We start from the raw sequence: 24,461 nt of genomic DNA on the forward strand, positions 1-24,461 counted from the left end.
GCCTGTGTCTATGTGCCTGTGGTTCTGTCAGTGTGATCATGTGATGTATCTGACCCCAGGAATGTGTCAATAAAGTTTCCCCTTCCTGGGACAATGAATTCACGGTGTTCATATTTCAATTTCCAGGAGTGTATATATATATCAACCAATGGTTACTTCGTCAGGAAAGAGGGAAGGAGAGGGAAAGAGGAAAGGATGTGGGTTTTAGGGGAGAGGGTAAGGAGTCATTCCAATCCCGGGAGCGGAAAGACTTACCTTAGGGGGAAAGAATGACAGGTATATATTCCCACACACACAGACACATATCCATCCGCACATACACAGACACAAGCAGACATTTGTAAAGGCAAAGAGTTTGGGCAGAGATGTCAGTCGAGGCGGATGTACAGTGGCAAAGATGTTGTTGAAAGACAGGTGAGGTATGAGCAGCGGCAAATTGAAATTAGCGGAGATTGAGGCCTGGCGGATAACGAGAAGAGAGGATATACTGAAGGGCAAGTTCCCATCTCCGGAGTTCTGACAGGTTGGTGTTAGTGGGAAGTATCCAGATAATCCCGGACGGTGTAACACTGTGCCAAGATGTGCTGGCCGTGCACCAAGGCATGTTTAGCCACAGGGTGATCCTCATTACCAACAAACACTGTCTGCCTGTGTCCATTCATGCGAATGGACAGTTTGTTGCCGGTCATTCCCACATAGAAAGCTTCACAGTGTAGGCAGGTCAGTTGGTAAATCACGTGGGTGATTTCACACGTGGCTCTGCCTTTGATCGTGTACACCTTCCGGGTTACAGGACTGGAGTAGGTGGTGGTGGGAGGGTGCATGGGACAGGTTTTACACTGGGGGCGGTTACAAGGGTAGGAGCCAGTGGGTAGGGAAGGTGGTTTTGGGATTTCATAGGGAGCATCCCGCAACTACCCTCCCGACCTGGTACAGAAGCAAATAACCAGAGCCACTTCCTCATCTCCTCAAACCCGGAACCTCCCACAGAAGAACCCCAAAAGTGCCCCACTTGTGACAGGATACTTTCCGGGACTGGATCAGACTCTGAATGTGGCTCACCAGTAGGGATATGACTTCCTCAAATCCTGCCCTGAAATGAGATCCATCCTTCATGAAATCCTCCCCACTCCACCAAGAGTGTCTTTCAGCCGTCCACCTAACCTTCGTAACCTGTTAGTTCATCCCTATGAAATCCCCAAACCACCTTCCCTACCCTCTGGCTCCTATCCTTGTAACCGCCCCCGGTGTAAAACCTGTCCCATGCACCCTCCCACCACCACCTACTCCAGTCCTGTAACCCGGAAGGTGTACACGATCAAAGGCCGAGCCACATGTGAAAGCACCCACGTGATTTACCAACTGACCTGCCTACGCTGTGATGCATTCTATGTGGGAATGACCAGCAACAAACTGTCCATTCACATGAATGGACACAGGCAGACAGTGTTTGTTGGTAATGAGGATCACCCTGTGGCTAAACATGCCTTGGTGCACGGCCAGCACATCTTGGCACAGTGTTACACCGTCTGGGTTATCTGGATACTTCCCACCAACACCAACCTATCCGAACGCCGGAGATGGGAACTTGCTCTTCAATATATCCTCTCTTCCCGTTACCCACCAGGCCTCAATCTCCGCTAATTGCCGGCCGAAGTGGCCGTGCGGTTAAAGGCGCTGCAGTCTGGAACCGCAAGACCGCTACGGTCGCAGGTTCGAATCCTGCCTCGGGCATGGATGTTTGTGATGTCCTTAGGTTAGTTAGGTTTAACTAGTTCTAAGTTCTAGGGGACTAATAACCTCAGCAGTTGAGTCCCATAGTGCTCAGAGCCATTTGAACCATTTCTCCGCTAATTTCAAGTTGCCGCCACTCATACCTCACCTGTCATTCAACATAATCTTTGCCTCTTCACTTCCGCCTCGACTGACATCTCTGCCCAAACTCTTTGTCTTTAAATATGTCTGCTTGTGTCTGTATATGTGTGGATGGATATGTGTGTGTGCGCGAGTGTATACCTGTCCTTTTTTCCCCCTAAGGTAAGTCTTTCCGCTCCCGGGATTGGAATGACTCCTTACCCTCTCCCTTAAAACCCACATCCTTTCGTCTTTCCCTCTCCTTCCCTATTTCCTGATGAAGCAACCTTGGGTTGCGAAAGCTTGAAATTTGTGTGTGTGTTTGTGTGTTTTTTATTGTCTCCATCAACGTACCAACACTTTCGTTTGGTAAGTTACAGCATCTTTATTCCTCAAGATTTGTTTCTCTTATTTCTATTTTTAGTAAGGCATACTACAACACTTGAGGCCCCCGATCATGTTAATGTGCAGTAATGCTGTATCTCAGCATTAATGATTATTGATTTCTTCTTCTAGATCTTTCTCGTTAGTTGTTATGTCATTTTCATTTTCCTGATCTGAGAAATAAAGGCTTCTTTCTTTGAGGTGTTGGAGTCAGTCCTCTCTCCTAACTATTTAAATTTCTCTGTCCATTTGATTTGCCCTTTTTCTACCTCTCATACTGTGCGTGCTGACTTGACATTTTGTTATTAACTCCATTTTCTCAAGGAACAGCTGGTGAACTGCATTTCCTATTTATGTCTTCAGGTTACTGATTTTTTTTCAGCTGCATCTAGTGGATCAGAAATAATGGCAAAGTCATCTGAAATGAATAGGCAGTCACATTCATGTTTCTATCACTGAAGCTGACTCAATTTACAACACCTTTGTCACTTACTCTTTTTCATAGCTTGCGGGTGACTTTCTCAAGAACTGATCAAAAGCTGAGGGTTATTATTGTTGTTGTTGTTTTCATTATAAAATCAAGTATGAACTGCATACATTTAAGTCTGCTGCGTTTTAGCTTACTGTACAGCATTAGTGAGAGTTCTTATACTTGATTAAAGTGGTTGAGGTATTACATGTATTCACAGTCAAAACAAATTTCCGTTTATTAATTCCATCATTGAAGCCAAGCACTTTGTTTTTATTTACCGTGCAGTTGTTCTGGATACAGTCAGTCCAATAATTGGAAGCAGAAAATTTCCGCCTGATAGTAACAGTGATACCAAATAGAAGTGCTTGACCAATGCCAATTGCTCCGCCAGCCGTATGGTACAATGGCAGTGGATCATACACAACATCATCTTGAGTGATTTTTAACAGCATGTTTACACCAACAGCCATAACCATGTACCTAAAACAACAATTACAATCAGTTACAATTAGCGACGATCCAACCATATAGTTAATAATAGAGGGAATGTCTAGAATTTTATTATGTGCTGTAAATCAGAAGGTTATATACATTAGTGTAAAAGCAGGGGCTTTGGAAAAAAAATAATATGAGACTACTTCTCTTTCTCTAACACTACTCATTTGCAGCTTTCATATATTAGATTGATGTATAAGTTCGTGATGGTTTTGTTTTCCATGTTGGTATTCCAATTGCTATTGATTTTTTTTTATTGATTGTCATTTTTTATTTGCAGTTCACTGTTGCTATTTGAGTTTACACATTGTCATTTTGTCATGTGGAGACAATGAGTGGAGCTGTGGATGCTAGAAAATGGAGTGCCAAGTTGACAAATCAGAACATTTCCAACATATTCTTCTGATTGAGTTCAATAGAGGGTTAACATCAGCAGAGGCAGCCAGAAACATTTGCAACATGTACGGGAAAATGCCATTGGACAGAGTGTGGCAAGGAAACGGTTTTCTCAATTTCAGGACAAGCATTTCGACATTGCTGACTCTCCATGTTCAGGAAGCCCTTCTGGATATGATGAAGATTATTTAAATGCATCAATCCACAATGATCTACGTCATTGTACTTGAGAACTGCCAAATGTGATGAACTGTGACCACTCCACCATTGTGCACAATTTGCATGAAATGGGGAAGGTTCAAAAATTGGGTGTATGGGTGCTGCATGCACGGGTGCCCATTTGGCTCATCAACATTGGCCATTCCTATCCTGTACCATTACTGGTGATGAGAAATGGTGTCTTTACGCTAACATAAGGAAAAGAAAGGAATGATGGAGCCCAAACAAACCAACAACTCCCGAAGACATGCACACATCCACAAAAGATAATGTTATGCGTCTGGTGGAACAACGACTGTGTACCGTACTACGAATTCCTCCTATGAGATGTGACCATCACTGCTGTCATTTATTATCAATAACTGAGATGTCTTGCATATACAATCCAAGAACAATGACCAGAGAGACTGTATGACATGATGCTACTCTACAATAATGTCTGCTCACATTCTGCTAGACTGACAAAAAACACTATATAGAAGTTGGGCTGTACAGGAGTTGGGTTGGGAATTCATTCCACACCCACCTCATTCACTTGATCTTGTGCCCTCAGAACCTGCCTTTTCTGCTCTCTATCAGACAACCTTCAAGGAACTTCCTTTCAGGATGAAAATGTGTTCTGAACATGGCTGGACAAGTCCTTCACCTCAAAACCATATGAGTTCTACAGTCATGGAATCATAAAGTTACCCCAGTGCTGGCAGACTGTTGGAAATAGTGAATGTGAATTTGTGTATCTGTTGTGTTTATTACACTAAGGAAAAATGCTACCAACTCATGCACCAACCCAATATTGTTTCATAATTAGCTTGCCTGTAAAAGTTCAAACCTGTTTAATGTGAACTTTAGTGTCAGTCAGTATTTACATTCCTGAGTCCAAATATTCTGATGAATTATAGAAGGTCTGACTAATAAGGTACTCTTATGTTGTTTTTCAATATCTGAGGTTTTTAACTTGCTGTCTGATGTCTACTAGCAGCATCATATTGCAAAGATCACTTCTGAAGTGTAGACATGGAAGCAAATTCTATATGAAAAGCATTTTTAACCACAAACAGCACTGGGGATAAAATGTCTTGGGACCCGAGTTTAAGAAAACATCAGCACATAAAGGGAATTCTGCAAGACACTCAGTTACCAACATCATCCGCAGGTGACACAATGAGAGGCATTTCTAAGCCCAAAGCAGACAGAACTGAGCTTTTTGATTACCTTTTAAAAGTACTGGTGCCAATTTAGTATACTTAGGAATTCCACACACACTGTTTCATTTAGTGTGTGTCCATTGATCTCTATTTATAGAAGCTCTACATCATTTTTATTTGCTTGCAACTGTATACTGCAAGTCTTTGGAAGATAAAAGGAAAGCTATTTCCTGTGAACCAGTTGTAAACCTGTTCCACTGTAGTTGGATTCACAAACAACAGCAGTCAAGTTTAGGATCATTCTGCGAACCCAACATCACATGTTCTCCAGCAGACAATAGCATTCAGTAGTGTTCTGCATGGAGCATTGTAGCCAGTGCATGCATCAAATGTTATTATAGGGAGTTATCTATTGAATTTTTATTCCATCTATTGTGAGATGTCATGGCTAATGATGGTGGTAAGTGTCAGGTGACACACATAATTTACAAGATACATGCTTAAAAAAAAAAAAAAAAAAAAAGCCTCTCTGTGAGTTTACCGCAACTGTCACTTGGAACTAGCAATGCTGCAATCCCCATCTGTGCCTTGACCTGTGTCAATTACCATCAGGAATTGGACAATAGTCTGCAGGTTGTATCAGACATGGATGCTGTTATCAGTATATTTGTATCATCAGCAAATATAACAGTTTTGCAGTCCACCAACATCTTTGGTAAATAATTTATGCAGGTCAAGAAAAATAGTGGGCCAAGAATTGAATTTTACATGATATATTAAATATTTTTTATTCCAAATTTAGTTTTATTGTTAAATTTAGTTTTATTCCTGTGAAGAGACTATACAATAAAGGATGGATTACAAATAGTGACTAGGAAAAGGACCAGAGGAAGCTGATTGTTAACATTAGACACGTGCATCATATTAGCTGCTGTGAAACCATCGTACAACTGTCTCATGAATCAATATGTAGAATGTTATGGGACCAGTTGTCAATGTGTGATATTTTTACCACATGTTTCAGGTCAGCATTATCCCACTATCAAGTGCTATAAAAAAGGAACTAATAAATAAATCACATTACTACAGCTACAGACCCACACAGAAATATTTATACTAATCTGTAGCATAACATACCATAAAGCTTCTATGTCATAATCACAAGTAAAATACAGCAGCAAAAACATATTTTCAAAAATAAAACTTCCTAGAACATCTCATATTGGGGTATTATGCTCAAGGAACAGCTGTAAACTAAAGGTGGACACTTTGACCTACCAAATACAGTACTTTCCTGCAGTGCATATGTTACAGTCCTCAGAGATGCTACTATCATAACATCTATGAACATTATATGTCAAGTCCCTGTAAATTCTAAAAACCAGTACTACATCTATGTTGCAACACGAGCATCCATAAAGAATGACCAACAGAAAACATCAAGCCTAATACTGCTAAATTGAATAATACAGTGGCTATTTCCAAAGGAGGACATTGCTAAAGGGGACCCAGAAATGCCCTTCAGTCACTTCTATCTTCTTATTTAACACACTGATACATTCCTTTCACAAAGAAAAAAATCTCCACTTCCGCTAAATTTGACAACAACCTACATTTAAGCTCGAAGTGCAATACTCTCATGCTGTCTGTGATGTTACCCAATGAATGCTCATTCTTGAGGTGCTCCTCCACCACTGATAAGCCATTCTCAGTAAAAGTTTCTTCCAATTGCCCCAACATACTTCACTTCACAATCCCATCACTTTATTTCAAAACTCTTGCATTTCCCATCCATTTCTACCCTGTGCCAATCTTATGCCTCAGCCTCTGCTCCAGTACGCTGTCCATCCTGAGTGCAATTTTACTCATTTCTCATTAAAATAACCTTGCCTATTTGTGATATTATTCCCCAGTATAGTGGAAACAACATTCAGGATGGACAACAAATGTGGGCAGAGGCTGAAGTGTAAGATTGGCATAGGGGAGAACTGGTTGGGGAAAGCATGAGTTTATGAAATAAAGTCTCAGGATTGTGAAATGAAGTATGTGGGGCAAATGGGAAGAAACTTTAAAGTAAGATTTATGGTTTGTTATACTACAGGATAATATAAATATTTCTATGTGGTTGTCAGTACATGTAGTATTGTGACTTGTTGATTAGTTTCCTTGTTTTATAGCACTTGGTTATGGGATAACATAGTCCTGAAACATGTTGTGATAAAAATATCACTCATTTGACAACTGGTGGCATAACATTCTCAGTACTGATGCATTTTATATTACTAAGAAAATGATGGCAGAATATGGGGAGGACTGGAGGATACTGAAGTTGGAATGCCACTGGCAAAGTCACAAAAAATTCCAACAAGGTATTTTTTTAGTTCTTCCAAAACTTAATTAGTGAGATCATTCACTGACATTCCCAGAGAGAATCCCTTACAGAAGCCAATCTAAGAAGTTGCTGAATGGTAACTGTCTGAAAATTGATTCAGTATTTTCATATAAGATATTTTCCTTAAATTTTTGTCACTACAGGTAACAGGGAGATGGTTGTATAATTACAAGTCACTTGTTTAACTCCACTTTTATACATGAGTATTACTATTCCAGATTTCAGTACTTCAGTACATACAAATTAACTCAGCAACTGACTCCAAATTCGGCACTATAAAAATACCATAAGATTTCAATTCATTGTTTGAAACATCATCATAACCAGAAGAAATACTGCTTTTAATAACATATTGAGTTTTGTGATACATGTAACAGTTGAACTGGAGCAATTTATGTCTCCATAAATCTAATGATACTGCTTTTGATTGGCCCATTTTTGTCTATGTTTTCTGTTATTGTGTTGGAATGTCCTATTATTTGACAAAAAAGAGCAATGAGAGTGCAGCATAGAGAAATGAGCAGATTCAAGAACACTTTCTTCTTTTGATTGGTGTTATCCAATCCATGCTATAAAACTGTAATAGCAGGATAGACTGAGCATTTATTTTACATAAAAATGAAACCAGTTACAGAAATGGTAGTAAACTATCTATGAAAATTAAACATTGTTCTCAGAATGTGGTAGCACCTCTGACATTACTGTTATGTTTTTCATCAAAAAAAGGAAACATTTACTACACAAGCAAAAAAAACTTTTTATTTTACAGTAGCAGAATAAGGGGGAAGGGGGGGGGGAGGGGGTCAGGGGGTCAATAGCGAAACTGGTACAAAAATATACACACCACTTATTATTACATTTGTGATGACATAGTGAACAGATCTGTTATTTGCTGGTAAAGCTCTTTTACAAGAACAGTCATATGCAGTGCATGGGGAATTATCCAAACTTTGTACATGGTGCATAAAATTCCACAAAACATCCTGCATTGCTATCTGTACTTACTTAAGGAGTTGCTTCATGCTGACCTCACAATAAGACAAATGTTTGCTCTAGAATTTCTTGCTCACATGGAAGTGGGTGTTAGAGGGTCACGGAACATTCTGTGGACAGATGAAGCCATTTTCATCTCCAAGAATGTATCTGTCTACAGAATTGAAGAATATGGGCAATGGAAAATCCACTCAAACTTCAATTTTGCAAATGTAAATGTGTAGGCAGGTTGATGGCATCCTTTATTGTAGACCATATTTCTTCAAGGAGGTGGATCCTGTAACCTGTACCATTACTGGTAAATGCTATGGTAGTCTTTTGTGTACCAAGAACATTCTCACCCTTCAACAGCATGGATGTGTGGGTAGGATCATTTTCATGCAAGATGGCATTTCTCCGCACCGCAGACTGCACAGCTAATTAAGGGACCAAACATAACCATACCATACACAGCTGGGAAAACAGCTGAAGGCTAGCAAATGTTTTACAACCAATAACTTTACCCTTAATTTTACAAAAACTCATATTATGCTATTACAGTAGAATGCTCGGACAAAGAGTATTTGCAACCTGGCAACAATGGTGGCATCACACTAGATGACACTCCTGAGAGATGACCAGGATACTAGAGGATGACTGGTGCCCATGAATGCCCCACAGCTGAGAGACAGGATTCAAAAGTGATTAAAAATCTTTGAAAACACCTGCCCTTGTCTTTTTTAATCAAATAGTGGGCCCGGGCTCAGATACTTTTCAACATGATAAGTATATCCATCAATGGACATAGTTTATTTTTCTGGAGTGATCTTCTGAGATTTTTAATGGCTACAGCTTTCTTTTGGTTCCACCATCATACAGGTTTCTGGCAGTTGGGCCCTGAGGAGAGAGGGATTGTTGCTTCTGCTGCCTGTAATATTACAACAGTGGTATGTCAGCAGACCACTTCTCTTCCTGCTCAAGAGGAGAGTTCACGTTTTAAAGGATTGGTGAGGCTACACCCATCAGTATTCTTAAAGTAACAGCATTAAGGGCATTGTGATGGGTACTGGTGCAGCAAAGAAAGAATTATTATAAAATGATCATTGTCGCATAAATTGTCATCCAACTACCAGCAAGTAGATGGAACAGAGCTGGGGCTACAGACTCTTACATCAATAGCATCAGAATTTAGGTGCAGAGTTGTGTCCCCACAAGAGCGATCTTTCAAGACAGTAACTTCTCTGCTCAGGGAGACAAGGCAAATGGAGAAGGGACAACAGGGTTGGGGGGGGGGGGGGGGGGGCAATTAATAAAGATGGGAAAGAGAGCACTCTTTTTCCTGTAGGTGGTATTGCTTGTGTGAAATTTGTCATCATTTGTACAGGACGCAAGTGTCCGCATTTTTTCCAAGTCTCAAAGTACACTGATCACTCAAAGATTTTATATTCTTGTATATTTCATTCTTTCTGAAGGCTGCCGTTTGTGTCAGACTACAGAACCTTTCTACTGCCATCAATGTATATCTGAATTAAGGACAATAAACAGAAATCAGGGCTCATATAAAAGGATATAGGCAGCCTTTTTTCCCTTGCTCGTTTACAAGTGGAACACGAAAGAAAATTACTAGCAGTGGTATAAGATATCCTCCGTTATACATTGTATAGTGACCTGCAGAGTATGTCTGTATATAGATGTAGATTGGAGAAGATATTTTTCTCCTTGCTTCTTACATTAGTTTCTTCTAGAGAGGGGGGGGGGGAGGTTGAGTTGGGAATGACCACCAGCTTGGGACACATTAGATCTCTTCACTGTAAGTTATCCTCCTTGGTGCCATTCCCTCATCCTTCCACTGGTGTCACTCTACTATAGCACTGGGTACCTGGCACAAGTTGGTACTCTATGGAGTCCCTACATTTCACATAAGATGATCTCATACTTCTAAACATACATCAGATTTTGACAGCACAGGCTCTTAACAGTGTGATTCTTGCATGGTCAGGATACTACTACACCCATGCAGATACTTCACGACACTCCCCACCCCCTATGGTGGGTTGGCTGCTATGCTACGTTTTGGGCACACTGTGGGTAACATACATACCCACAGACATCTGCAAGCAAGGGGAGGCATGAAGGGCCACTTTCCCCTACCGCCCTCGTTTCCCATGGAATCTGGAGTACAGACTTTTTCCTACACCATAACTGTCGGTTCTCTAGAATGTAGTTGGTTTTTTGTATCACCTACAGAATTCAGTTCTTGCAGCATTTACATGTCTTAAAACTGACCAGTTCATTTATAAAAAAATAACAGAAAGGACAAATTTGTGCAGGCATCCAGGTGCACACCATGCAAATAAAGTATAATTTTGCATCTGGTGGTACACGTGCCACACTGTGTGACTTTCATGGCACAGCCAGCACTACTAATAACATTTTGAAAGGTATAGGTTCAAAATCACACTTGATGATTCGAAAAAGGGGCGATAGATGTAAGCTAAGGGGTTGAAAGAGTAACCAATATTAGAAGCCTTTGATAAGCTCAGCCTACAACAAAAACACCACCATGATTTAATAGTCAGAGAGGAAGGATAGTCAGAGAGGGGAAGAAGGGGGAACTTCAGCATGAGTTAAGAAGAATTGCATCAATAGCTCACAGTGAAAGTGTGTGGCTATGGCAAGTGTGAGGCTATGGGGAGTCAGCAAAATCTAAAGATCAAGCCCATGGGCTCATTCAAGTTGTAGAGCATATTTAACAGAGTTTTGTAACTTAGTCCACAGAAGTCTACTTGTCATGCCAGTTGAGAGTTAACAATTCTTCATGTGTGTGTCTGGTGTTTGCAGTAATATTTGTGTTTCAAACCATGCAGGATTCATTTGCAACAAGCTTTTTTTTATGGTGATAAGCAAGAAAGTGTAAAGTGTTGTGAAATCATTCTGGTAGTTTAAATGGAAGATAACAATTTCCTGTCACATTTAGAGTTCAGTAATGAGGCTGTTTTACCTTTAAGTAGTCAAATGAGACAACCACAGTGTAAGAATAAGGGAAACACAGCATGTTTGAGCATGAGAGAGACTCTCCAAATCTTCATGCATTTTTCACTGTTTTATGAGAAAATATTTACATGGGCCTTCCCCCATGAACCATGGACCTTGCCGTTGGTGGGGAGGCTTGCGTGCCTCAGCGATACAGATAGCCGTACCATAGGTGCAACCACAACGGAGGGTATCTGTTGAGAGGCCAGACAAATGTGTGGTTCCTGAAGAGGGGCAGCAGCCTTTTCAGTAGCTGCAGGGGCAACAATCTGGATAATTCACTGATCTTGCCTTGTAACACTAACCATAACGGCCTTGCTGTGCTAGTACTGCGAACGGCTGAAAGCAAGGGGAAACTGCAGCCGTAATTTTTCCCGAGGGCATGCAGCTTTACTGTATGGTTAAATGATGATGGCGTCCTCTTGGGTAAATTATTCCGGAGGTAAAATAGTCCCCCATTCGGATCTCTGGGTGGATACTACTCAAGAGGACGTCATTATCAGGAGAAAGAAAACTGGCCTTCTACGGATCAGAGTGTGGAATGTCAGATCCCTTAATCGGGCAGGTAGGTTAGAAAATTTAAAAAGGGAAATGGATAGGTTAAAGTTAGATATAGTAGGAATAAGCGATGTTCGGTGGCAGGAGGAACTAGACTTTTGGTCAGGTGATTACAGGGTTATAAGTACAAAATCAAATAGGGGTAACGCAGGCGTAGGTTTAATAATGAATAAAAAAATAGGAGCGCGGGTAAGCTACTACAAACAGCATAGTGAATGCATTATTGTAGCCAAGATAGACACAAAGCCCATGTCTACTACAGTAGTACTAGTTTATATGTCAACTAGCTCTGCAGATGAAGAAATTAAGGAAATGTGTGATGAGATAAAAGAAATTATTCAGATAGTGAAGGGAGACGAAAATTTAATAGTCATGGATGACTGGAATTCGATAGTAGGAAAAGGAAGAGAAGGAAACGTAGTAGGTGAATATGGATTGGGGGGAAGAAATGAAAGTGGAAGCCACCTGTAGAATGTTGCACAAGAATCACAAAAGAAGATTGTATACATGGAAGAAGCCTGGAAATACTGACAGGTTGCAGATAGATTATATAATGGTAAGACAGAGATTTAGGAACCAGGTTTTAAATTGTAAGACATTTCCAGGGGCAGATGTGGACTCTGACCACACTCTATTGGTCATGAACTGTAGATTAAAACTGAAGAAACTGCAAAAAGGTGGGAATTTAAGGAGATGGGACCTGGACATACTGACTAAACCAATAGGTTGTACAGAGTTTCAGGGAGAGCATAAGGGAACAATTGACAAGAATGGGGGAAAGAAATACAGTAGAAGAATAATGGGTAGCTTTGAGGGATGAAGTAGGGAAGGCAGCAGAGGATCAAGTAGGTAAAAAGACGAGGGCTAGTAGAAATCCGCGGGTAAAAGAAGAAATAATTAATTTAATTGATGAAAGAAGAAAATATAAAAATGCAGTAAATGAAGCAGGCAAAAAGGAATACAAACGTCTCAAAAATGAGATCGACAGGAAGTGCAAAATGGCTAAGCAGGGATGGCTAGAGGACAAATGTAAGGATGTAGAGGCTTATCTCACTAGGGGTAAAATAGATACTGCCTACAGGAAAATTAAAGAGACTTTTGGAGAAAAGATAACCACTTGCATGAATATCAACAGCTCAGATGGAAACCCAGTTCTAACCAAAGTAGGGAAAGCAGAAAGGTGGAAGGAGTATATAGAGGGTCTATACAAGGGCGATGTACCTGAGGACAATATTATGGAAATGGAAGAGGATGTAGATGAAGATGAAATTGGAGATACGACACTGCATGAAGAGTTTGACAGAGCACTGAAAGACTTAAGTCGAAACAGGGCCCCGGGAGTAGACAACATTCCATTAGAACTACTGACAGCCTTGGGAGAGCCAGTCCTGACAAAACTCTACCATCTGGTGAGCAAAATGTATGAGACAGGCGAAATACCCTCAGACTTCAAGAAGAATATAATAATTCCAATCCCAAAGAAAGCAGGTGTTGACAGATGTGAAAATTACTGAACTATCAGTTTAATAAGTCACAGCTGCAAAATACTAATGCGAATTCTTTACAGACGAATGGAAAAACTGGTAGAAGCCGACCTCGGGGAAGATCAGTTTGGATTCTGTAGAAATATTGGAACACGTGAGGCAATACTGATCCTACGACTAATCTTAGAAGCTAGAGTAAGAAAAGGCAAGCCTACGTTTCTAGCATTTGTAGACTTAGAGAAAGTTTTTGACAATGTTTACTGGAATACTCTCTTTCAAATTCTGAAGGTGGCAGGGGTAAAATACAGGGAGCAAAAGGCTATTTACAATTTTTATAGAAACCAGACGGCAGTTATAAGAGTTGAGGGGCACGAAAGGGAAGCAGTGGTCGGGAAGGGAGTGAGACTGGGTTGTAGACTCTCCCCAATGTTATTCAATCTGTATATTGAGCAAGCAGTAACGGAAATAAAAGAAAAATTCAGAGTAGGTATTAAAATCCATGGAGAAGAAATAAAAACTTTGAGGTTCGCCAATGACATTGTAATTCTGTCAGAGACAGCAAAGGACTTGGAAGAGCAGTTGAACGGAATGGACAGTGTCTTGAAAGGAGGTTATAAGATGAACATCAACAAAAGCAAAACGAGGATAATGGAATGTAGTCGACTTAAGTCGGGTGATGCTGAGGGAATTAGATTAGGAAATGACACACTTAAAGTAGTAAAGGAGTTTTGCTATTTGGGGAGCAAAATAACTGATGATGGTTGAAGTAGAGAGGATATAAAATGTAGACTGGCAATGGCAAGGAAAGCGTTTCTGAAGAAGAGAAATTTGTTAACATCGAGTATAGATTTAAGTGTCAGGAAGTCGTTTCTGAAAGTATTTGTATGGAGTGTAGCCATGTATTAAAGTGAAACATGGATGGTAAATAGTTTAGACAAGAAGAGAATAGAAGCTTTCGAAATGTGGTGCTACAGAAGAATGCTGAAGATTAGATGGGTAGATCACATAACTAATGAGGAGGTACTGAATAGGATTGGGGAGAAGAGAAGTTTGTGGCACAACTTGACTAGAAGAAGGGATCGGTTGGTAGGACATGTTCTGAGGCATCAAGGGATCACCAATTTAGTATTGGAAGGCAGTGTGGAGGGTAAAAATCATAGAGGGAGACCTAGAGATGAATACACTAAGCAGATTCAGAAGGGTGTAGGCCGCAGTACGTACTGGGAGATGAAGCAGTTTGCACAGGATAGAGTAGCATGGAGAGCTGCATCAAACCAGTCTCAGGACTGAAGACCACAACAACAACAACATTTACAGTATGTACCTCTTTTATGGAAAGCAGGAACCATGTACCTGGATGTGTTGGAGATCTGGTTTTTGTCCAGAGTTGTGAGAAAATGATGAAAGTTTCCTTTTTCAACTGGATGGAGCACCACTACATTGATACCTGCATGTACAAGCACTTTGTAACTATGAGCAGCCACAAAGATGGATCAACCATAAGCGGTTTAAGGATTTTGCATAACACAGTTGGCACCCTACATCACAAGATCTCGCAGTATAGTATTTTTGTTATTGGGATGTATGTGTGTCTGTGCCTCCCTTTACATCAGTTTTATGTGAACTTTGATGCTGCCTAGCAACAGATGTATGCAGTAACTCCACACATGCTTGCAAACTACAGGACGATTGTGACTATCATATGGATGTTTGACCTGTGTCCAGTGGAGGACACATGAACATTTGTGAAATACAAATGAAAACTTTGATCCTAAATACAGCTGTAGAAAGTATCCCAAGGTTGGACATGCATGTGAATGCACATGTGCATGTGTATGTAAAAGAAATACTCTGATACAGATCAGATGGTTCTTTTTTTTTTTTAAAAAAAAAAAAAAAAAAACTTCATAAGTTGTAGCTTACCACAAGTTTCTGTCTTCACTCATATAGAAGATACAGTCTTGAAAACAATAGAACCATTTTGAAATGCTCTGCATTTTAAACCAGCACTAGGAATACTCATATATACCAGTCTACATTGATTGGTATGGGCAGGAGGAAAATAAGGCCACTTTGTGGTTTGCTCTGATCGTGTCCTCAAGATATGCTTACTGAACAAATTCACTGCAGAGGTTCATGTAATCTTGAGGGCACTGGAGCAGATGAGACATTTTTGATCTACAAAATTTCCATTTTGCTCTGAGTCCCTGGGTGCACTGCAAGCTACCTAGAGTATTTATTTATCATAAAAATGTCTCAGTAACTTCTGAGACACTCTCCTCTACCTAGGGAAGGAGCTGGTATTCTGCTCGGTTCCAGGGCACATGAGAGTAGTTGCAACGAAGTGATAGGGACAGCAGCCAAGGAAGCCTGCACAGTACTGCAGTGGCTCAGTGTGAATTCCCTCAAGATGCAATGATCTCACTGTTGATGAAAAAGACCCTTGAAGAGGAAGCATGGCTGGAAGAGACACGTAACTTGTGGTTGGTGAAGCCAATCCCTCAAACATGGCACGTTCCTTTCATTCACAAGAGCAGAATGAAATGCTATTAATGCATCTCCATATTGGACACATTCCCATGGTGCATGGGTTTTTCCTCCAGTGAGGAAATCCACCAGTATGAGGTGATTATGATGTACTACTAACAGTGCACCACATTTTACAGCTAACTGTATAGGGCTACTTAAATGCTTCATTCATTTCAAAAGTGGTATATTTTCCATGTATTACATGTGTAGGACTGTTTGGTCCCACAGTCCTTACCACAAATTTCCAATTACATGTGTAACTATGAGTGATGCAAGAACAGAGCTCATCAAGTTTGCGTGGTGCCCACCAATTTGTGTTTCAATTGACGAAATGGCAAAAAGCAAGAAAAAAGTTTGTGTGTTTTGGAATGTGCAGGGTTATCTGCTATCAGTTTTTATGTGTTGGAATTAGCATGATTCTCTGTTAAAACACTGCTGAGTGCAATCAATTTCCAAGTCTAGGATGTTGACAGAGCTGAACAAAACTGTTTTTGAACAATATTTACAAATAGTAATAACTTATTGCCATGAGACATGGACATTGAATGAGTTCATTGTTAAAAAACTCAAAAGAGGAATGGAAAGATCAATGCTGGAATACACAAAGAAATAAAGAAGCAGTAGATACCCGAATGTATCAGAAATCATTAAGATTAAATACCTGGAAATGGCAGTGGGATGATCATGTCACTGAAAGAAAGGACGGTAGATGGTCAAAACAAATACTAACTTGGAGCCCAATTTACCAAAAAATACCAAGGGATAGACTTCTGGACAGATGGGACAGAATTATGACAGACACAGGATTCACTTGGCAACAACAAGCTCATGGTTGGCAGAAATGGAAGAACTTGCTGGGGTCCTATGTTGGATGCCAAGTGATTGAACTGGTTGATGCTGCTGCTGCTACTGTTGCTACCACTTCCGCTGCTGCCAATGATGATATCTCATTATTGGTTCTTTCATGTAAAATCATTTTTTCCTGTGGTTATTAGTGTTGTTTTAACAAATGGATACGAATGATTAGTGTCAGTGGACTGTGCGGCTGTCCCAGCGGAGGTTCGAGTCCTCCCTCGGGCATGGGCGTATGTGTTTGTTCTTAGGGTAATTTAGGTTAAGTAGTATGTAAGCTTAGGGACTGATGACCTTAGCAGTTAAGTCCCATAAGATTTCACACACATTTGAACATTTTTTTAGTGTCATTTTTTAGTCAACTTGTCCACAAACAATATTTGAGTGTGCTAATAACCTAGATGTTGGACACCTTAAACCCAAATGACAACAATAAAAAAAGGGCAGCTTAGGCTTCTTACTCCTAGACTTAAAACCTCCTATGTGAAAACACTCCGTCTGCTCCAATTTTACTCCAAATTTATCCAAGCAATATTTAAAAACATGAGGAAATGCGAAGCCTTCCTCAAAACTATTCAACTATTTGAATGAGAAGAAGAAAGAAAATTATAAAAAATAACTCCAAGATCTGACTTTGATCAATAACAGCAAAACTTATTTAAACACAGACTATGAATGCATCCAGCTGAAAAAATGAAAACTGCTTCTGTTTCTTTTGAGGCTAACAAAAGTTTCAACCCTTGGATACAAAGACACAGCATTTCTAATAAGGCAAGAGCTATTCAAGGTCAAGGAAAGTTTGCAAATTTAATCTATGGTACTCAGCTTCATTCACTGTCATTGAATTAAAAGCTCGACTGAAGCACACCAACTGCATAAATGCTTTGATAGACTCTTTCCTGTATTTACCAGCCCAGTTGTACAGATATGGCTTCTCAGCTACTACAACAAAATCTTATTCACAGGAAAACTGCCATCAATGCTCAATTAAACTGCACCTGCAAGATACATAGAGATAGCTCTCCTCAAGAACAGTACTAGCTAATATCACTATGAAGTACAGTTCAAAAACTGCTTATCAAACAAATAACTTTACTACAAGTTCGAGCAAGAGCTACAATAGGCTGGCAGCTGATGCCTATCATTTGACTTGCTGAAACATTGATCACAGAATTCATGAATCAGTCTACTGCAAGAAACTACTTAACTTTCTCAGTATTGTGCATACCAACCAACAGTTTAAAGTGCACCTGGGAGAAAAGATAAGTAGGACAGACTGTGTATTTTCAACAACAGTGTGCCACAAGGCTTTGTGTAATGTCACTAATTTTGTTTTAGATATCTGTGGCTTTTAAGCTGTTTCAGACTTTAGAATTATAGATGGTCTTGCAATTTAGCACTGCAGCAGGATAATCAAGAAATGTGAAAGTTGGGTATATTTCATCAAAAGGTGACTCAAACACAGCATTACTAAAACAGAAGTTTTTTGTTTCCATCTAGCACACTGGATGGCATACCAACAGATCAGACCATATTTTGGCCAAACTGGCACAATGAAACTCCAAAAAACATGGAAGTGACTTCAGAGGGAGCATTTACTTTTCGTGCCCACTGCAAGGAAACAGCAGTCAAGAGCTAACCTTGTTAGCTTGCAGAAGGCTCTTCAGGAATGTGCTTAGAGCAGCTTCCCTCACTTCGTTTTCTGCTGCAGAATACTGCTCACCAGTATGACTGGGAAGTTGCTCAGATTGACTCTAAGTTTGTGTACAGTTAAGTGCAGCTATAAGGAAATGGAACTATTTAATCAACTCCTTTCAGCTGGCTTCCAGTCTTTCAAATATTTGCTCAACACACCTCCACAGGAAAAATCTGTCTTTGAAGTAATGGAAAAAGATTATGAAGGACACAGATATGAACCCCCTCCCCCCAACCCCCTTCATAAGCCTTCAGGCCCTACTAATTAAAAGGACAAGGACAAGGAGATCAGCACTGAAGAAGCTGCACCACTGATACAAAATAGTGTTTACCTCCAGGATGGGAAACAGAATGGCAAGAAGTAGAGCCCCCAATTCTCCTCTTTTAGAATTTAACAGCTGGTATGATCGGTTTTTAATTACTGAGGAAACTACATGTTTAGTTCAACTGATACAGTGAATTAGGTGTCACCATGGTTAAGACAAAGGACTCTCATTTGATAGGTCCAAGTGTGTCTCTCACATCTTGGCATCTGAGTGGCCTGCCCTTCATATTTAACCTTCCCCAATCAATTCCTCTCTCCTCTCCAAGGAAGGGACTCACTGTTAGTTCTGAAAGCTAAGACAGTATGTCACTTTTACTTTTGCAAGTGCCTATTGGCAGAACTGCACATTTCACCTTCTAAAGGTACGTACTGAGTCAGCAATTCAGTCTCAGGATTTATAGAGATTATTTGTAATTTTTTACCACTGTTAACTGACATATGTAACTGAGAAACACACAAAAATGTTTATAACAATGAAATTAATCAATTATTGACAATGTAATGTAAATGGATAGATAAAAAAAATCTGCTCACCAAGTGGCAGCAGTGGGACACACACACAAAAAGATTTAACTTTTACAAGCTTTCAGAGCCATTTGCTCCTTCCTCTGGTAGAAGAGTTAAACATAAAGGAAGAAGGGTGAAGGAAAAGGACTGGATCAGTTTAGCGAAAGGGGTATAGGTCAGGAAAGTCACCCAAAACTGCGGATCAGGGAAGACTTACTGGACAGGATGAGAAGGAAAGACTGATTGTTGGGGACTGCACCAGATTAAGATTTGAAAACCTGAGAGTTTAAAGGTGGAAGACAGGGTAGTATGCTAGACAGAGATTACTACTAAGACACTCTTATTAACTCATGCACGATGTCTTAATAGTAATCTCTGTCTTGCATACTACCCTGTCTTCCACCTTTAAACTCTCTTATTTTCAAATCTCATCTGGTGCATTCCCCAACAATCAGTTTTTGCTTCTCATCCTGTTGGTAAGTCTTCCCTGACCTGGGGTTCTGGGTGACTTTCCTAACCTGTACCACTTTCCCTAAATTGATCCAGTCCTTTTCCTTCACCCCTCTTCCTTCCCCTTTAATTCTTCTACCAGAAGAAGGAGCCACTGACCCCAAATTCTTTTGTATGTGTTCCCCTGTCACCGCTTGGTGAATAGATTTTTTATCTATCCATTAACATTACACAATAATGTTTGCAGCATTTATCCTAATTGTGGCATGGTCCAGTGTTTTATGATTTAACTGCTGTCGGTTACCAGCCAAGTTTGTATATAATTTTTCTTGAATTTGTAAACATTTCTTTGTAACACTTAATTCTTTGTTAAAACACTGTTAGTCACAGACTTTTTACAATAAATAATTGTTCCAATTTGTTAAAACACGTTTTAATTGTGTGCATTATGTTAGGCAAACATTGAGAACAGTGATGATGTTTGCCTAGACCCGCACAAGAAACACCAAAAATTACACTCTGACTGGTTGGTATACCAGACCAATGGTCATTAATATAGTGTCTGAAATCGATTTGAGTCAGGCTGAGAAGCATATGACAAAAACCAAGACAAACGGGCACCTCATCAGATTGTTCCATTAAGTTTCGGGTGTGCAGCCGCAAGAAATCTCCTTCTTCTAATATTTCGGCTGTATAACGTTCAGCCATCTTAGAAAATTTTATATATTGTCTGATAAATATTGCAACTTCTCATTTTCTGTGCATTATAACTGCATCTCTGAAGATGGCTGAACGTTATACAGCCGAAATATTAGAAGAAGAAGGAGGTTTCTTGCGGCTGCACACCCGAAACTTAATGGAACAGTCTTTGCGCCGCCAAAACCTGAAGATGCACCTGATCAGATCATTGCTAATTTGTATGACTATACTGGTTCGTGCACCTGAAATGTGGCTTTTCACTAAGAATGTGGACAGTTATCAACTGTGTGAGAAAACACATTAGACTGTCCAATAATAGCTTACAGTATACAAATGCTGTCTGTCCCATTTAACTATTCACACACTAAAATCTCTTAAAATGTCTTAGAAATTTAGAATATTAAGTGTGCTAACTGCTTACAATAGAGGATATTGTGATGAAAATATGAAAGGAGAAGCAGAAAGCACCAGGTATCAAATTGTTGAATGATAAAATAAAGATATTAGTGACAGTGCAGAGAGATACAAAATGTTCTATGATTAACTCCTGTGAATTGTGTGAACTATAAGGGAGGATTCTGATGGAACCAAATATCAAGAGATTTGAAGCAATTATATCACTGAGGTGTGATTACACTCATATGTAGAACAAGTCCAAGAACCAACTGTCACATATCATTTAGCCAACTAAGAATACTTTCAAAAACATATTCTGTATTTAAATAACAAAGGGAAACTTTTTCTGTGAAAACAGGTTAACAGAATAATTGAGAAAAGAATGGTTTCAACAAACTGCACAGCCAAGTAGAGTCCAGTCCCCTCCCCTCCCCTTACCCTTACACACACACACACACACACACACACACACACACACACACACACAATTTATTTTTTATTTATTTATTTATTTATTTATTTTTTTTTTTTGAGAAAACTGCGGAAGTTTAGTTCCAGAATCATTACACATGCAAAAAACAGGTTCCTTATGGATTACAGAGAAAAGCAAAACAAATGCAGATTACTTACCATCATGCAAGTCGACATTCAAAGTATTACAATTAAATTATTAGAGTTGGAGCATTTCTGTGAGATATAAAAATGTGACCTATTGTGTGTCTGAGAACACTGCCTTACAGAAAAAAAGCAGATTTTTTCATACCTAAAGAGTACATTCTGGCAGTTATAATGCACAGAAATTGGAGAAATATGAGAAGTTGCAATATTTATCAGACAATATATAACATTTTCTAAAATAGATGTAAGCTCATACTCCTCTGAATTAAATGGAGCATTTAGTTGTATAAGAGTGGTCAACCAGAATATTCTAACTGTCCATTTGTTTTGATTCCCAAATGGTGATGTTAATTTATCTTTAAGAAATTTGAAGAAATGTTGAGAAAATTTTAAAACTCAAAACAAATTTACAGTATGTGGTGATTTCAACACAGAGCTGTCAGACTCAGATGAGCCCAACTCAAAAACTTTTTAAACTACTCATATCATTAAATTTATATTGTACTAACAATATCCCAATAGTTCCATAAAAACACAGGAGAACTGCCGGATATCAGTAACGTCCTGCCACGATATTTCGGCGCAGAGCCTTCTGGCCATCTTAAGGGAGTGCCACTGTAGTAGTACTGGCGAATATGAGCTGAGCTCTGCTATTTAAAGCCGTACTGAGGTGACATTGCGCATGCGCTACTCAGCGTGCGCGTTCATAACGGCTCCATGCACTGAACCTCGCGCCCTCTGCTGTGAAAGCCTGGCGTATCGGTATCAGATCGATTTCCATCTTTATGCAGATAACTACGTCGACTACGAAGTTTCTCTGTAACAGGATTCCAAGCAGAGTGTAGCTGATAACCGTTATCTCGATTGATGAGAGTCCCGTTGTCAGACAATCTTATTTCCACAGATGCATTGATAATCGGTCTCCAAAAGTTTGATGTATGGGGCAAAATTTTTGTGTCGTCGTAATTCATGGAATAGTCTGTGGAAATACAATGTTTGGCGATTGTGGACTTGGTGGGTTGGAGAAGGCGAGTATGCCGTTGGTGTTCCACAATGCATTCCTGCACAGTTCGTGTTGTTTGCCCTCTATATGATTTGCCGCATTCACATGGAATTTTGTAAACATCTTTAACGGATGCCACCAGTGATGAAATTGTAGAAGGAGTGCGAAAGATGACTCTCACTTGATACTTTCTCAATATTCTGCCTATCTGTGAAGAAATATTCCCAATAAATGGTAGATAAACAGTCGACCTGAAGCCCTCCATCCAGCACAAAGAATGGGCGTTCTCAAAACCTTTTCCACCGTGACCATACTATCTCTGACGCCGACAGTCTTCAAGCGGAACTTGAATACTTGCAAAAAGTAGTTTTGAAGAATGGCTTTTCACCTAGGCAAGTGAACACAGTGATGAAGACCTACAAACGACGGAACAAGGAAGAGGAAGAGGCCTTCAGGTCGACTGTTTATCAACTGTTGAAGCTCTCTTTAATCATTGCTTCAGGACATATATTTGAGTTATGATACTCTTGCTCACTACTGAAAAGAAAAGTTCTAAAGCAAACAGAAAAGGTAAAAAGCTGAAATGGTACACTGATGACCCTGCTGATACCAAGGAAAAGAAGCTCTAACTGCACAACATGTATAAAAATAATTGCAAACATGGCACAGAGCAGTACAACATTTCTCACAAAGCTCTCCTGAAATGTAAAAAATGTTATAAATTAAAATGTGAACTTGCCAAACAAGTTTCCTATGAAAATTACACAGAATGAGCTCCAAACAAATGTAAGGCCACCTGTGATATTATAACACAAGCATCCACTTCTATCCAAACTAAAGATGTTCTGCTTCATCCAGTAAATACTTTAGTACTACAGTAAATGAATTTATATTAACTATTCAAACGCATCAGCAATTGATATACTTGCTTATCAGCTTCCAGAGGACAGGAATGCCACTGGACTCTAGTCACAATCATAAACATAGTAAACACTGTTTCAAAATTTTCTAATTCGAAAAGCATGGGCTGCTACTGGCTATCCAACTACACAATAAAAAGGACAATACACACTATCTTCAAACCACTTGCTTTTATTATGAATAAATTCCTTGAATTTGGAGTTTTCCCTGACCAGCTAAAATTTTCAAAAGTTACACCTAGGTAAAAAAAGGGGGAAAAGCATCTTCTCGAGAACTATGGACCAGTCTCTATTGTTATAATATTTTCCAAAATATATTAAGCAATTTTTCACATACAGCTTAGTAACTACTTTGAAAAACATAACCTTCTTTGTAGTTGGCAGCATGGATTTCTGATCAAGTAAAAACAGCATTTCTTGTAATTGTTAATCATAAATTAACTGCATTTGAAAATAAGAATATGGTCTCTTGAGCTATGCAATTTGGGTAAGGCATTTGACTGTATCCCCTATGACTATTACTGGTCAAACTACAGTTTTATGGAATGAATAATACACCATTCAAAACAATTAATTCTTATCTAACCAACACAATGCAGTCTGTGTCAAATCAAAATAGGCATTCTTCCCTGAAGATAGTCAAATCTGGTGTGCCTCAGTGCTCCGTTCTTGGTCCATTCTTCTTCATTGCTGCAATTAACAATTTGCTGCATTATGTTGAGCTTCAGTTACTTGCTATGCAGACAACACAACCTTAATCACCAAAGATCAAGATATGTTAAGATTACATCAGAATCACTGGACGTTCTCCTTAATACTAAACTGGTTCTCATCGGATAAACTACTGTGCAATCCAGAGAAAACTCAACACCTCCAGCTGGGACTATCAAAAGTCATAAAAGCAAAATCCATAAAACTGCTTGGAATATATATATATATCAATGACAAACTAAACTAGTTGTATAACTGGTTAACAAACAATCCATTCTACAGTTTAAGAGAATTCTCGGATACTAGTAGTGTAGAAATAGAGTTTTAGGATTATGATTACACTCCTGTACAA

The 24,461-nt window shown here is 39.5% G+C and overlaps 1 protein-coding gene across 1 annotated transcript in view; it reads right to left on the minus strand.

The window, feature by feature from the left end:
• LOC126195402 (long-chain fatty acid transport protein 1-like) overlaps positions 1-24,461 on the minus strand; it is a 332,742-nt gene that overhangs the window by 56,989 nt on the left and 251,292 nt on the right. The window contains exon 5 of the mRNA XM_049933995.1: positions 2,989-3,190. Within this exon, the coding sequence (XP_049789952.1) occupies positions 2,989-3,190 (202 nt within the window). The remainder of the gene's footprint in view (positions 1-2,988; positions 3,191-24,461) is intronic.

This window comes from Schistocerca nitens, chromosome 7 (genome assembly GCF_023898315.1).
Source record: "Schistocerca nitens isolate TAMUIC-IGC-003100 chromosome 7, iqSchNite1.1, whole genome shotgun sequence".
Lineage (NCBI taxonomy): Eukaryota > Metazoa > Arthropoda > Insecta > Orthoptera > Acrididae > Schistocerca > Schistocerca nitens.